This window comes from Hemiscyllium ocellatum, chromosome 44 (genome assembly GCF_020745735.1).
Source record: "Hemiscyllium ocellatum isolate sHemOce1 chromosome 44, sHemOce1.pat.X.cur, whole genome shotgun sequence".
NCBI classification, from domain to species: Eukaryota; Metazoa; Chordata; class Chondrichthyes; order Orectolobiformes; family Hemiscylliidae; genus Hemiscyllium; species Hemiscyllium ocellatum.
Genome location: NC_083444.1, coordinates 25,471,699 through 25,486,098, shown reverse-complemented (window position 1 = coordinate 25,486,098; position 14,400 = coordinate 25,471,699). Strand labels below are relative to the sequence as shown.

The 14,400-nt window shown below is 48.5% G+C and overlaps 1 protein-coding gene across 6 annotated transcripts in view; it reads left to right on the top strand.

The window, feature by feature from the left end:
- Window positions 1-14,400, top strand: part of LOC132835345 (neuronal tyrosine-phosphorylated phosphoinositide-3-kinase adapter 1) — a 39,626-nt gene that overhangs the window by 13,417 nt on the left and 11,809 nt on the right. For 4 of the 6 annotated variants that reach the window (XM_060854792.1, XM_060854794.1, XM_060854790.1 and 1 more), the window contains 3 exons: window positions 342-1,694; window positions 10,184-10,345; window positions 11,765-11,874. In XM_060854792.1, coding sequence (XP_060710775.1) covers window positions 342-1,694; window positions 10,184-10,345; window positions 11,765-11,874 — 1,625 coding nt within the window. The other 2 variants (XM_060854796.1, XM_060854795.1) reach the window with 2 other exon arrangements.

The window sequence follows — 14,400 nt, the reverse complement described above, 5'->3', positions numbered from 1 at the left end:
CAGCACAATTGCTAACTGCAGATCCCATGCCCACTATTGTAGGAAGAGCATGAGAGTGGAGTTCTCACCAGTGCTCTGTGGATAATGTTCATTCCTCAGCTGCCGCCACATTAAAAACCTTAATTAATTAATGACCTTGCCATTAAAGTTTGTGGGATTTTGTCATGTTTCCTAGCGACACTTCGGAATGACTAATTTTGGTTGAAAGATGCTCAGGGGGAGGATAAAGGGTGGAGAGAGGCACTAGAGATTTGTAAATGTTTCCTCTAGGTGGTCTCAACATGGCAGCCATGGTCTGTGCCCAGGAAGCAGCAATCACCTGTCTCTCTTTCCCCTTCCAGTGATGCAGAGGCCAGGCGTCGAGGCAGGAGACAGCGGGCGGAGGATCCCACCCCTGAAGCCGAAGCGGAGCCCCAACACCCAGCTCTCCATGTCCTTCGACGAAGCCTCTGCTGGCAGGGCCTCCCTCCCTGTGACATCCGGGCTCAGGTACACTCCACCTGCTGAGCCTCCCTGCGGCTCGGAGGAAGAGGTGGCGGGCGAGGAGGAGGAGGGTGAGGAGGAGCCAGTCTACATTGAGATGGTCGGAGATGTTTTCAAAGAGCAGAGTGCAGCTGATGAAGATTCAGACCATAGTGAGGCCATCTACGAGGAAATGAAGTACCCTTTACCCGAAGATGCCACACGGGAAGCAAAGTGGAGCAAGTTTGTCTTCCCGAAATCCCAAACAAGCAGGGGTTTGAGCCAAGGGGGTCCCAAGGCTCCTCACCAGGCTGACTCCAGAAGCTCACCCCATGACATTCCTCCCCCTTTTCCAAACCTTCTCCTGCATCGTCCACCTCTCTTGGCCTTCCCTCAGTCCGCCTCCCAGAAGGCCTACAAGGCTCCCTTTGCCCTCACTGTTGCCAGCCAGCCTGGCTCCAAGCTCCCTGTCCTGCAACATGGCGACTCAGCCCCCACCCCAGGAGATGCCCAATCTGCTGGGCAGCCGATTCCCAGAATGCAGAAGGAGGATGGGCTGCATCAGGGTGTCATGGTGCCCTCAGGGAGGGCGAGAAGCCACTCAACGCCCCTTCCCCCACAGGCATCTGGTCAGCACCGTCCTGAGAAGGAGCTGCCCACATCCCATACCATGAAGGCTTTGGCCCAGTCAGCGTTAGCAGGCCGTCAGACCCATGTTTATCAGAAGGCTGAGAGGGACAAGCCCCCGTCACTCAGTGTCATCTGCTCCTCTGTGAAAGTCACCACCCACTCACTGGTCACCCAGGCCTCTGGTGACCAGAAGGTGGAAAAAGAACTCTCAAGTGTACAAAGTGTATTCTGCTCCATTAGTAAAGCCAGCACCCCTTCCCGGCCTCTGTCCAGCCTCTACAAGATGCCAGTGGCGCATGGGCTACTGGAGCACCCTAGCCTGCCTGGCCCAGGCTCCCTAGTGTGGCCTTACCTCCCACTGGCTTGCAAACGCCCTCCAGCCTATGACAGTCTCAAACCTGGCTCAGCCCAGAGGGTCTGCCCCGCTGTCTACCATGCAACGGTGAAGACCCAAGGACAAGACAGAGCCCCAGCCTTCACCAACATCTGCTGTCCACGTTCAGTCACCAACCCAGAGGCACGGAGCCCCCCTGGGGAGGCTAGTGCGGGACACGGTTGGCAGCGAAATCTGCCTTGCAGCAGGAAGGCACAGGACCCAGAAGGTAAGCTGACCTGGGAAAGGGGTGCAGACAGATCTCTTGGGGGTTGAGCGGCATGTTCCAAAGGTTGATTGGATTGGTTTGATTAGATATATTAATGTCACGAGTGCTGAGGGTACAGTGAAAAGTGCTTTACAGGCAGGTTTTACTATGCAAGTGCATCAGGGTAACAGAACACAGTATAAGATGCAATGTTGCTGAGGAGGTGCAGAACGGAATTAACATTAAAGAAGTCCGTTCAAAAGTCTGCTAACCGCCGGGGAGAAGCTATTCTTTAATCTGTTTGTACGTTTATCTTCTGTTGGACAGAAGCGGGTGGAAGAGAGTATAACTGGGTTAGGAGGGGTCTTTGATTATGTTGGTCACTTTCCTGATGCAACTGGATGTATAGATGAAGTAATTGGATAGGAGGAGTGATGCACTGGTCTGTGTAGGCGGAGGCCTGTGTCCCAGACTTGGGAGAGGAGTTTATTGGAACTATAAATTGCAGAGGTTTGGTAGGTATCCATGTCAAGATATTGCAGGGATGGGTAAAGGGCCAGGGAGGTGGGGGTCTGTTGAGGGCCTGTAATGTGGCAGGCAAATTGCAAGGGGTCAAGGTAGTCTGGGAGGCTGGAGTTGATGTGAGCTGTGACCAATCTCTTGAAGCACTTCATAATTATGGATGTCAGAGCCACTGGATGATGCTGCATGTTTTTTCTTTTGCACTACTGGATTGTGGTCGTCTTGAAGCAGGTGGGGACTTTAGATGGTAGTACGGGAGGGTTGCGGATGTCTGAGAGTGCTCTTGCCAGTTGGTCTACACAGGATGTGAATGCGTGACTGGGGCCTCCATCCAGGCCAGTTACTTTTAATAATTCACCCTTAAGAAAGCCAATCTAACATCTGTACTGGTGACTGAGGTGGTAGTGTTGCATCCAAACCTGATGGGACAGGGGATATAGTTTTACTGCCCTTCTATTTAAAGTGGCCATTGAATGCATTAAGGTAATGTACAATAGAGGATTTTGAGGCTGAATTCTTTCCCCACTATGTCAACAGCTATGATTCCACCGATCTGGACGTTCTGGAACACTATTCCTTTATGCTGCTGAAGAGAGAGACACGTTGTCAAAGTTTTCTATCTTGCACTTATCAGGGTGAACACAAGAATGCCAAATTTCAAACAATCGCACCTGTTTATACTGAAATAAAAAAGAACTGCAAAGGCTGGAAATCTGAAACAAAAAACAACTTGTTCGAGAAACTCAACAGGTTTGGAAGCATCTGTGAAGGGAAAGCTAATGTTCTCAGTACAGAAATATTTCTTTAGAATTTAGTTGACTGGAGAAAAAGGGGGTTATTTGGCGACTCGATTTATTGGTTGAAGCATTGCCATGAAGAAACTGTTCCCAAGATTCATGATTAATTCTAAAGAGGCATAGGGCTCAAATCTATTCTTTCTATGATAGAGAATGGGGCCTGGCATCTGAATGTGCGTCACCCCTAGTTGAGTGTAAATGTATGGCTGTGAGAGCTCAACTGTTTCTCTTAAATTGGTGGTTAATGCTATTGCAAGCATGCTTGGGATTGTTCAGCAAATGCTGTCCAGATGTAGAATTCTGTTTTGGGATTTGCTACCCTGGGCTGGTTGAGTACAGTCTGGACTCTGACAGACTGTGAAGTGTATGCAGCATGTCAGCATCACTGCGAAACAATGAGCAACAGAAAAGAGGAATCTGAGCTTCTGAAGCGGTACAAATGTGTGGCGAAAATAGCTTCATCATAAGGAGTGGATTAGGGGAGGGACAGTAGTTTTGTAAGGAGCAGGAAATAGAGCCGAATTAACTGTTTCATAAAGAGAAGAGTACACCTGTGGGAAGGGCAGTAACAGTGAGCCATAGAACGATGGCAAAGAGTGGTCTTTCAACTTGTTTCTTCTGATGAGAACTAATATGACATGACAAGAAAATGCCCGATTGGTGGGTATTTCATCCACTTCTTTTGTTGAGCCAGTTGGTTTAAATCAGGAGGGTAAAAAATGAGGTCTGCAGATGCTGGAGATCACAGCTGAAAATGTGTTGCTGGTTAAAGCACAGCAGGTTAGGCAGCATCCAAGGAACAGGAAGGGCTTATGCCCGAAACGTCGAATTTTCTGTTCCTTGGATGCTGCCTAACTTGCTGTGCTTTAACCAGCAACACATTTTCAGGTTTAAATCAGGAGACATTATTGCAGTTAGACATTATATTTGCAAATTTAATACCCAAATTAATTCATTGCCTATCCAGTCAGCTCTATTCCATTTAGTGTGTTGCAGCTGTAGTATGTGGGAGCTGCTGGGCAACAGTGTGATATGTGGGACAGATTTGACCAGCTAGTCACTGGGTTATCTAGCTAATATACTTGGCATTGCGCAGTTTGTCTTGGTTATGAGCAGTCCCTGGATAGAGGATTGGCTGACTGGCAGAAGGGAGAGTGTGAGTATGATCTGTTTTGTTTTCAAAATAGCAGCCATTGACGAGTGGAGATCAGTGTTAGGACAAGTATTCGTGTTATTAGATTAGACTTTTTTTTAGATTAGACTTACAGTGTGGAAACAGGCCCTTCGGCCCAACAAGTCCACACCGACCCGCCGAAGCGAAACCCACCCATACCCCTACATTTACCCCTTACCTAACACTACGGGCAATTTAGCATGGCCAATTCACCTGACCCGCACATCTTTGGACTGTGGGAGGAAACCGGAGCACCCGGAGGAAACCCACGCAGACACGGGGAGAACGTGCAAACTCCACACAGTCAGTCACCTGAGTCCGGAATTGAACCCGGGTCTCAGGTGCTGTGAGGCAGCAGTGCTAACCACTGTGCCACCGTGCCACCGTACATTAGCAATCTTTATGAAGGGACTGAAGGCATTTCGCAAAGTTTGCAGATGACTGTAGATAAGTGGAGGGACAAAGAAGTGGGAGATGGAATGCAGTGTGGCAAAGTCTGAGATGATACGTTTTGATAGGGAGAGTAGAGGTGAGGGTTGTTTTCTAAACAGTGAAAGCTTCGGAAATTTGAAGCACAAAGGGGCTTGAGAATCCTGAACAAGGACTCCCTGAAGGTTAACATGTAGGTTCAGTTGGTAGTTACAAAGACAAATGCAAAGTTGCCATTCATTTCAGGAAGGCTAGGATACAAGAGCTGATATGTAACCCCAGCAATACAATGCTCTGGTCAGACAGCATTTGAAATATTGGGAGCTGTTTTAGCCCCCATATCTAAGGGGGGATGTGCTGGCCTTGGAAGGTGTCCAGAGGAGGTTTACAGGAATGATGTTAGGAATAAAGGACATGTCATATGAGGAGCAATTGAGGACACTGGGTCTGTACTCTATGGATTAGATTCACTACAGTGTGGAAACAGGTCCTTCGGCCCAAGTCCACACTGATCCTCCAAAGAGTAACCCACACAACTCACTCCCCTATATTTACCCCTGACTAATCTACCTAACACTACAGGCAATTCAGCATGGTCAATTCACCTAACTTGCACATCTTTGAACTGTGGGAGGAAACCGGAGCACCTGGAGGGAACCCACACAGACGCTGGGAGAATGTGCAAACTCCCCACATAGTTGCCCGAGGCTGGAATTGAACCTGGGTCCCTGGCGCTGTGAGGCAGCAGTGCTAACCACTGAGTCACCGTGCCACCCAGGTATTAAAGGTGTAGGTTTTATTACAGTCTGTGGTTTTCCAATTACCTGTCATGTATGACATGTCTGGCAAAATTCAACTATATCCTTGTGCTGTCCAGGCCAATACAAATGGCTTTGTATTCTAGCCTGTGTTTTCCTCACTCCTAAATGACCCCCAAATGGTAGCTCAGGCACCACTCTCAACACCTCCTTTCTATACCCTACTGGCAATAAGATTTGATGAACCTCTGCCCATTTCTCATCTGCCTGAATATGCGATGCTCTCCATTTCCTCATTAAGGTGTCATTTTTAAGATAGTAACATTCAGTTACTTTTTCTGTGCATGCCTTTTGATACAGTTGTTTTAAGTTTTCATCCTCCTGCTGAAACTCCGTTAATTTACTGGGTATTTTGAGTAGCTAGTCAGAGCGGCATGGAGCACCAATGGAAATATGGAATTTAGGATGAGTGGTGAAATAATTGAAAGTTACGGAATACTGGGAGAAGATGTTTCCAATAGTAAGACTAGAATTTGGGGCATGGCCTCGGGTGCAGGGGCGACCTTTCAGACTGAGGTGAGGCATTCCTACATCAAAAGGTGGCTAACCTGTGAAGCTCCTTGCTGCAGAAGGCCATGGAGGCCAAGTCATTGGTTGTTCTTAATATTGACTTTCTGATCAGTAAGAGGATAAAGGTTACGGTGAGAATGCAAGCAAATGAGGTTGAGAAACATGTCAATCCTTGTCAAATGGCGAAGCAGACTGGATGGTTTCAATTCTGCTATGTTATGCAGTATCCGAGGAGCAAGAAAATCGATGTTTCGGGCAAAAGCCCTTCATCAGGAATAGAGGCAGAGATAAATGAGAGGGGGTTGGCGAGAAAGTAGCATAGAGTAGATGATCTGGGGGTTGCAGTGAGAAAGAGACTCACTCAAATTCTTGTAGAGAGGAGGAAAACTTCTTCAAGGCAGGCATCCTTGCAAGAGGATTCGCAATCAGGTTAAAATCAAATGCCTGTCTTGAAGAAGTTTTCCTCCTCTCTACAAGAATCTGAGTGAGTCTCTCTCTCACTGCAACCCCCAGGTTATTTACTCTGCTACTTTCTCCCCACCCCCACCCCCTCTCATTTATCTGTCTACTCTGCAGGCACCCTACCTCTATACCTGATGAAGGGCTTTTGCCTGAAACGTCGATTTTCCTGCTCCTCGGATGCTGCCTGACCTGTGCTTTTCCAGCACCAATCTAATCTAGACTCTGGTTTCCAGCATCTGCAGTCATTGTTTTTACCTTCTGTATGTTATGGTCTTATCTTTTTTACTTTGTCTCTCAAATTTGTATCCTAGAATTCCAACAGTGTGGAAACAGGCCATTCAGCCCATGAGTCCACACCAATCCTCTGAAGAGCATCCCATCCCCCTATCCTATCCCTGTAACTATGCATTAACCAAGGATAATCCTATCTAACCCATACATCTCTGCACATCATGGGCAATTTAGCATGGCCAATCCACCTAACCTGCCCATCTTTGGACTGAAGGAAACTCGGAACAATGTGCAAGATCCACCCACCCAAATCTTAGTCCCTGGTGCTGAGAGGCAGCAGTGCTAACCCCCGAGCCACCAGGCTACCTGAAGAAGGGCTTATGCCCAAAACGTCGATTCTCCTCCTTGGATGCTGCCTGTCCTGCTGCGTTTTTCCAGCAATACATTTTTCAGCTCTGATCTCCAGCATCTGCAATCCTCACTTTCTCCTAGTTGATTTTAACCTACTGCGAATCCTCTTACAAGGATGCCTTCCTTGAAGAAGCTCTCTTCCTCCCTCTACAAGGATTTCAGTGAGTCCCTCTCTCACTGCACACCCCCAAGGTCATCTCCTGCCCTGAAGCTCTTCAGCCACGTTCTCAAACAGACTCGCTCCCACAGCCACACCTCCTTCCTCGGCACCTGTCTACGGAACCGACTGCCCCGGCACGGACTCCGGACCAACAAAACTTGGACCCAACCAGGACAACCTGTACCTACAACAAATCCGAAATCTCCAACAACAGACCTCCCTCCAGATCCTCCGATCCACGCTTGCAACCATGCGCCGCTCCCTACATTCCCTGCAGTCAGCCCTACCCCAGCTCAGGACAACACTCTCACAGACCTGCAAAGGACCTCTACTGTTCTTCATCCTCAGAAGAATCTATACACCAAACAAACAGTTCTTTCTAGCCATATTGGGAATTAAAGACAGTAAGTACCAAAAGCTTTCATGTACTTGCCCCCACACTCCGGATTCCTCAACCATTCCAGTATCTTCCATCGGCCTCCGGAACCGCTCGGGCGCCATTACCCATGTGGCTGCTGCAGCAACTGCCGACGCGAACCATGACGTCACTTCCACCCCCACCGACCATGTAGCCTCCGTGATCGCCGCCCAGACAACCGCCTCCACGATTGCCAGGAAGATAACCACCGACAGATTCACAGCCTCCGTGGGGTCCACAGCCACCGGGGACAACACCGTTTCTGCATTCACCGTAGCCACCTCTGCCCCCGGAGTTGCCGTCGCCGCATCTACTTCACCCCCCAGTGACATCACTCACCTGCACAACGACCATGTCGCATGCGTCCCCGCCCCCGTGCCAATCCCTGTCCCCGCACCAAGCTCCAGCCCCACACCAGGTCCTAGCTCCCAGTCCTGCCGTATTTTCACCATCCCTCCAGACCTCCCCCTCTCTGAGGATGAAAGATCAGTCCTCAGCAGAGGCCTTCCCTTCATCCCCGTGCGCTCCCGAATTAACGAGTTTGGCACGCGGTGAGACATCGAACAATTCATCCGCTGCCTTCGCCTCTGCGCCTACTTCTTCTTCAACCAGGATTCTCGCCCACCCTCTGACGATCCCTTCTCCCACCTGAACACCCTGTGCTGGCCTTTTACCTGCCCTCGGTCTCTTCATAGCTAACTGCCGCCGTGACATTAACCACCTCAACCTGTCCACCCCTGTTACCCACTCCAACCTCTCACCCTCTCAACGTGCAGCCCTCCACTCCCTCTGTTCCAACCCCCATCTCACTATCAAACTGGCAGACGTAGTTTGGCGCACCAATCTTTACACCACTGAGGCTAAACGCCAGCTCGCGGACACCTCCTCCTTCTGCCCTTTTGACCATGACCCCACCTCCAACCATTAAACCATCGTCTCCTAGATCATCCATAACCTCATCACCTCAGGGCATTTCCCATCCACCACCTCCAACCTCATAGTCCCACAACCCCGCACCGCCCATTTCTACCTCCTGCCCAAAATCCATAAATCTGACTGCCCCGGCCGACTCATTGTCTCAGCCTGCTCCTGCCCCACCGGAGTCATCTCTGCATACCTCGACACGGTCCTGTCCCCCTTAGTCCAAGAACTCCCCACCTACGTTCGGGACACCACCCACGCTCTCCTCCACCACCTCCATGATTTTCGCTCCTACGGCCCCAACGCCTTCACCATGGACATCCAATCCCTAATCACCACCACCCCCCATCACGAAGGCCTCAAAGCCCTCCGCTGCTTCCTTTCCCGCCGCACCAACCAGTACCCTTCCACTGACACCCTCCTTCGACTGACTGAACTGGTCCTCACTCTGAACGACTTCTCTTTCCAATCCTCCCACCGATTCCTGAAGAAGGGCTTATGCCTGAAACGTCAATTCTCTGCTCCTTGGATGCTGCCTGATCTGCTGTGCTTTTCCAGCAACACATTTTCAATCTAATGTTACCCCATTCTTTTACCTGATCACACTAATACATGGAGGAATATGGGTGCAGATAGACAGAAAAACCTAAAGAATAACCACCGAAAGGAGGACCCTGTCCAAATGATCCTTTTACCCGCAGATATAGGGCCCTATTGTGATTGTCAACCCATGACCACCTCCCAGCAACTAACAAAGTCATATCACAACATCAGCCAAATTGTGGCCACTCGATCAGTCAATGACTGATTCCTAGTCATCCCTTAGAATCAAATCAGAAGACACTGACTCAACCTGTCCCCAGAGGGCTAAGGTAAGGAGGGGTGGACATACAGTTGTTTGTCGACTTAGACTTGAATTCTATTTAGATAGTATTCCTCCTGCACATCAGAACAAACGCAAGACTTTCCTCATTCCTGAAGAAGGGCTCATGTCTGAAACGTCGATTCTCCTGCTCTTTGGATGCTGCCTGACCTGCTGCGCTTTTCCAGCAACAAGTTTTCAACTCTGATCTCCAGGAGGAGCTCTGAGGAGCCCTCACTCTCTCCTCGGTAGCATCAGATTGTTGAACAATCTCTCAGCCCCACCCCTATGGCTATGCTTCAATTGGATACTGACTTTGAGCTACCTAGACCAAACTACATATTGATTGACCGAGTGGTTTTCAGTTAAATTCAACATTGCAAAACTTGTTCCTGTCTTGCAAATGGCATGTCCCAGTCTAATCCTTCCCAGAGTATTGGCAGGCAGCCAGACTGATCTTGGGATATAGGTGTTACTCTGGCATTGCAGTATTGGAGCCAGAGCTATTTACCAGGAAGAGTCCTGTGGGATGGTGCTTTCTTCAAAGGCTCCCCCCAGAGGGTTTGAGATCTTCCCTCCTGAGCCCCTCCCTCTGCCAGTATGTGGCCAATCCTCCCACAGCCAGAGTGAGCCTCCATCAGCCCAGCTAGAATGTGACAGCATGCAAAGAGACCAATTAGCCCCACTCTCCTTTTTCCCCATAGCTATGTCAAAGGCATTTCATAAACTGCAAGTTAGGTTTGTCACACCTGTTGCTTGTTGAATGACCTGACAGTGCCTCCATTTCACCACCAGGCAGTGCCCCTGGCAGGAGTGGAACCAACGAATCCATGGACAAGGAGGAGAAGGCTTTGGCAATACCACTGAAAACTCAGGGAGCAGAGGGCTGTACAATCAAGGGGTCCTCACGATCAGGGCTGCCCCAACCCTGCCCGATGACTTGCCAACGGAGTGTAGGTAGGTTGGCTGGCTCAACGTGATTGGCTAGTGCTTGGCCAACCTTTTATAAAGAATGGCCTGACTGACAATCACAATTCCCATCCACTCACAAACATGCTTTTTTGGTCTTTATCCCTCCTGGAAGGTACATTTAGTTGTTAATCTGCCATACACATACCCAGTCTCACTGTGTAACGTGTGGGACCCTCTGTGAAGGATGGGTAAAACTTGAATTAAGAGCCTTATTAATTTGAATGCCCATTCTGTCTGTACAACCTCCCTTCTTTGTTCAATCACTCCGATGTCTCCATTTGGTTCCCTATTATAAAGTTCTATGGAAACATGTCACCCTGAAATTAGTCTCCACCCAGCACTGTAATGCCTAAAGTAACGCTTAATTAAGAATGATGATAAATCAAAGTGCATTTTTTTTTAGAAAAGTGGCCATTCAGCACCTCCATTGCTGAATGGAATTGTGTATTCTGCAGTATCTCTGAGGTTATACCTTGTTCCATTTGCTGTCTTGTGCGTGTCCTCCCCTCGCCTACCATGTGCATCCTTCCTGCTTTCCCCTTCCTCTTTTTTTCCTACTCACAAGTGCTCTTGTCTCTCTACTCCCCCCACCCCCATCAAGTGCTCTTCCCTCCTGCCCTCTTCTCCTCCCCCATATACATTCTTCTGTCCTCACCTGTCCACACTTCCTGTGCACGGCCTCACCTCTCCAGTCCCTCTAGCATGTGCTCTTCCTTATTTTCTCCACTGCACCCCCCCACACACACTCTGTTCCCTCTCCACCTCCACCCCTTCCCCCAAAAAATATCAAAACACATGCTCTCTTCCTTTCACTCTGGTCATCTGTCCTTAATATCTCTTGTGGCCTATTGTAAAATTTTGCTTCGTAATGTCTCATTTACTTTCTCAGAGCTGCCAGGCAATGTAAGCTGTTAGATCATCACAGTAGGACAGCTACTGTGTAAGCACATTTTGAAAAGATTTGTAGCTTAGGTTGAGGTTCTGGATGTAGGTTTGTTCGCAGAGCTGGTTCATTTTCAGACATTTCATCACCATACTAGGTAACCTCTTCAGTGAGCCTCTGGATGAAGCACTGCTGATGTTTCCTGTTTTCTATTCATATGTTTGGGTTTCCTTGGCATGGTGACAAAACATCTGAAACCGTCCAGCTCAGCGAGCAAGCCTAGATCCAGCTACTGTGTAGTGTATGAACAATAAGCTATGATCTTGCCAGTCATGGTCACATCTGAAGATATATCACATACATGATTTAATCAGGATATGGGCTCCATATTCCCTTTGGTCAGGTGGAGTTTGTCTAATTCATGCTCCCCTCAGCAAGTTACTGATGAAGTGTTGAGTTTTCCACGCTGCTCCTTTTTCAAATCTCTGTTTGACCCTCTCTCCTTCTTTCTTCCTTTCTAGACTCCGCACTCAGCCATCGCCTTGGTCGTTCAGCCTCCACCTCAGGTGTACGTCACCCTCTTGCTCATCTGCAGCGACAGTGCAGTCAATCCCGAGACTCCCCGAGCCAGGTAGGAATGATGATTGATTCCCCAGCAGTAACAGTGGGACTGACTAGCAAGAGAGACAAGGAGGGGGGGGGGCGGGGTGGAGAGAGGGAAAAAGATGCACATGAGAGAGAGCATGAAACACATGTGGGACCGAAAGAGGTAAGAAAGAAATTGAGATAGAAACCCAGAGATAAATTGAAGGGTGAACAATCAATCTAGCCTTTTGGGACAAGTAAGAGAAAGATAGTTATCAGAGGGAGAGATGATGACTCTGAAAGGTCAACGTACTGTTTCTGAAGAATAGTCACTGTGGTGAGGCAGAATGACAAACAGCACATGAAATGAATGAGAAGTTAGGGTTTCACCAGACGGTCAGAACATTACAGCGCAGTACAGGCCCTTCACCCCTCTGTATTGCGCCGACCTGTGAAATTAATCTGATGCTGATCTATCCTACACCATTCCATTATTGTCCATCCGTATGTCCAATGCCGATTTAAATGCCCTTAACATCGGCGAGTCTACTCCTGTTGCAGGCGGTGCATGCCACGCCCCTATTACTGAGTAAAGAAACTACCCCCGAGATCTGTCCTAAATCTATCGACCCTCAATTTAAAGCTAAGTCCCCTTGTGTTAGCGTTCACCATCTGAAGTAAAAGGTTCTTTATGGACTTCAGTAAGCTGTTCGACAAGGTTCCCCATGGGAGACTGATTAGCAAGGTTAGATCTCATGGAATACAGGGAGAACTAGCATTTGGATACAGAACTGGCTCAAAGGTAGAGGATGGTGGTGGAGGGTTGTTTTTCAGACTGGAGACCTGTGACCAGTGGATTGCCACAACGATCGGTGCTGGGCCCTCTACTTTTTGTCATTTACATAAATGATTTGGATGCGAGCATAAGAGGTACAGTGAGTAAGTTTGCAGATGACACCAAAATTGGAGGTGTAGTGGACAGCGAAGAGGGTTACCTCAGATTACAACAGGAACTGGACCAGATGGGCCAATGGGCTGAGAAGTGGCAGTTGGAGTTTAATTCAGATAAATGCGCAGTGCTGCATTTTGGGAAAACAAATCTTAGCAGGAATTGTACACTTAATGGTAAGGTCCTCGGGAATGTTGCTGAACAAAGAGACCTTGGAGTGCAGGTTCATAGCTCCTTGAAAGTGGAGTCGCAGGTAGATAGGATAGTGAAGAAGGTGTTTGGTATGCTTTCCTTTATTGGTCAGAGTATTGAGTACAGGAGTTGGGAGGTCATGTTACAGCTGTACAGGACATTGGTTAGGCCACTGTTGGAATATTGCGTGCAATTCTGCTCTCCTTCTGATTGGAAAGATTTTGTGAAACTTGAAAGGGTTCAGAAAAGATTTACAAGGATGATGCCAGGGTTGGAGGATTTGAGCTACAGGGAGAGGCTGAACAGGCTGGGGCTGTTTTCCCTGGAGCGTCGGAGGCTGAGGGGTGACCTTATAGAGGTTTACAAAATTATGAGGGGCATGGACAGGGTAAATAGACAAAGTCTTTTCCCTGGTGTGAGGGAGTCCAGAACTAGAGGGCATAGGTTTAGGGTGAGAGGGGAAAGATATAAAAGAGACCTAAGGGGCAACATTTTCACGCAGGGGTGATATGTGTATGGAATGAGGTGCCAGAGGAAGTGGTGGAGGCTGGTACGTATGCAACATTTAAGAGGCATTTGGATGGGTATGTGAATAGGAAGGGTTTGGAGGGATATGGGCCGGGTGCTGGCAGGTGGGACTAGATTGGGTTGGGATATCTGGTCAGTATTGATGGGTTGGACCGAAGGGTCTGTTTCCGTGCTGTACATCTCTGACTCTCGCTGTCCATTCTATCTCCCCCTCTTATCTTCTACATCTCGATTAAGTCACCTCTCAGCCGCCTTCTTTTCTAATGGAAATAGCCTCCATTCCCTCAGCCTTTCCTCCTAAGTCCTTCCTTCCATACCAGGCAACATCCTGGTAAATCTCCTCTGAACCCTTTGCAAAGTTTCCACATCCCTGCTGTGCTGCAGTGGCCAGAACTGTACGCAATATTCCAGGTGCAGCTTTATCAGTATCATGTACAGCTGAAGCACGACCTTGTGGCTCAAAACCTCAAACCCCCTACAAATGAACGCCATTACACCATCTGCTGCCTTAACAATCCTATCAACCTGGGTAGTAACTTTCCGGAATTCATGCACATTGATACCTAAATCTCTCTGTTCATCAACCACTGCCAAGAATTTTACCATTAACCCAGTACTCTGCATTCCTGTTACTACTTCTGAAGTGAACTACCTCTCATGTTTCTGCATTAAACTCCTTTTGCCATTTCTCAGCCCAGCTCTGCATCTTATCTATGTCCCTCTGTAACCTACAACATTCTTCGCCACTATCCACAACTCTGCCTACTTTAGTGTCATCTGCACATTTGCTAACCCAAGCTTGTACGCCCACATCCAGGTCATTTATAAAAATGACAAACAGCAGTGGCTCAAAAATGGATCCTTGCGACACACCACTGGTAACTGAGTTCCACGATGGACGTA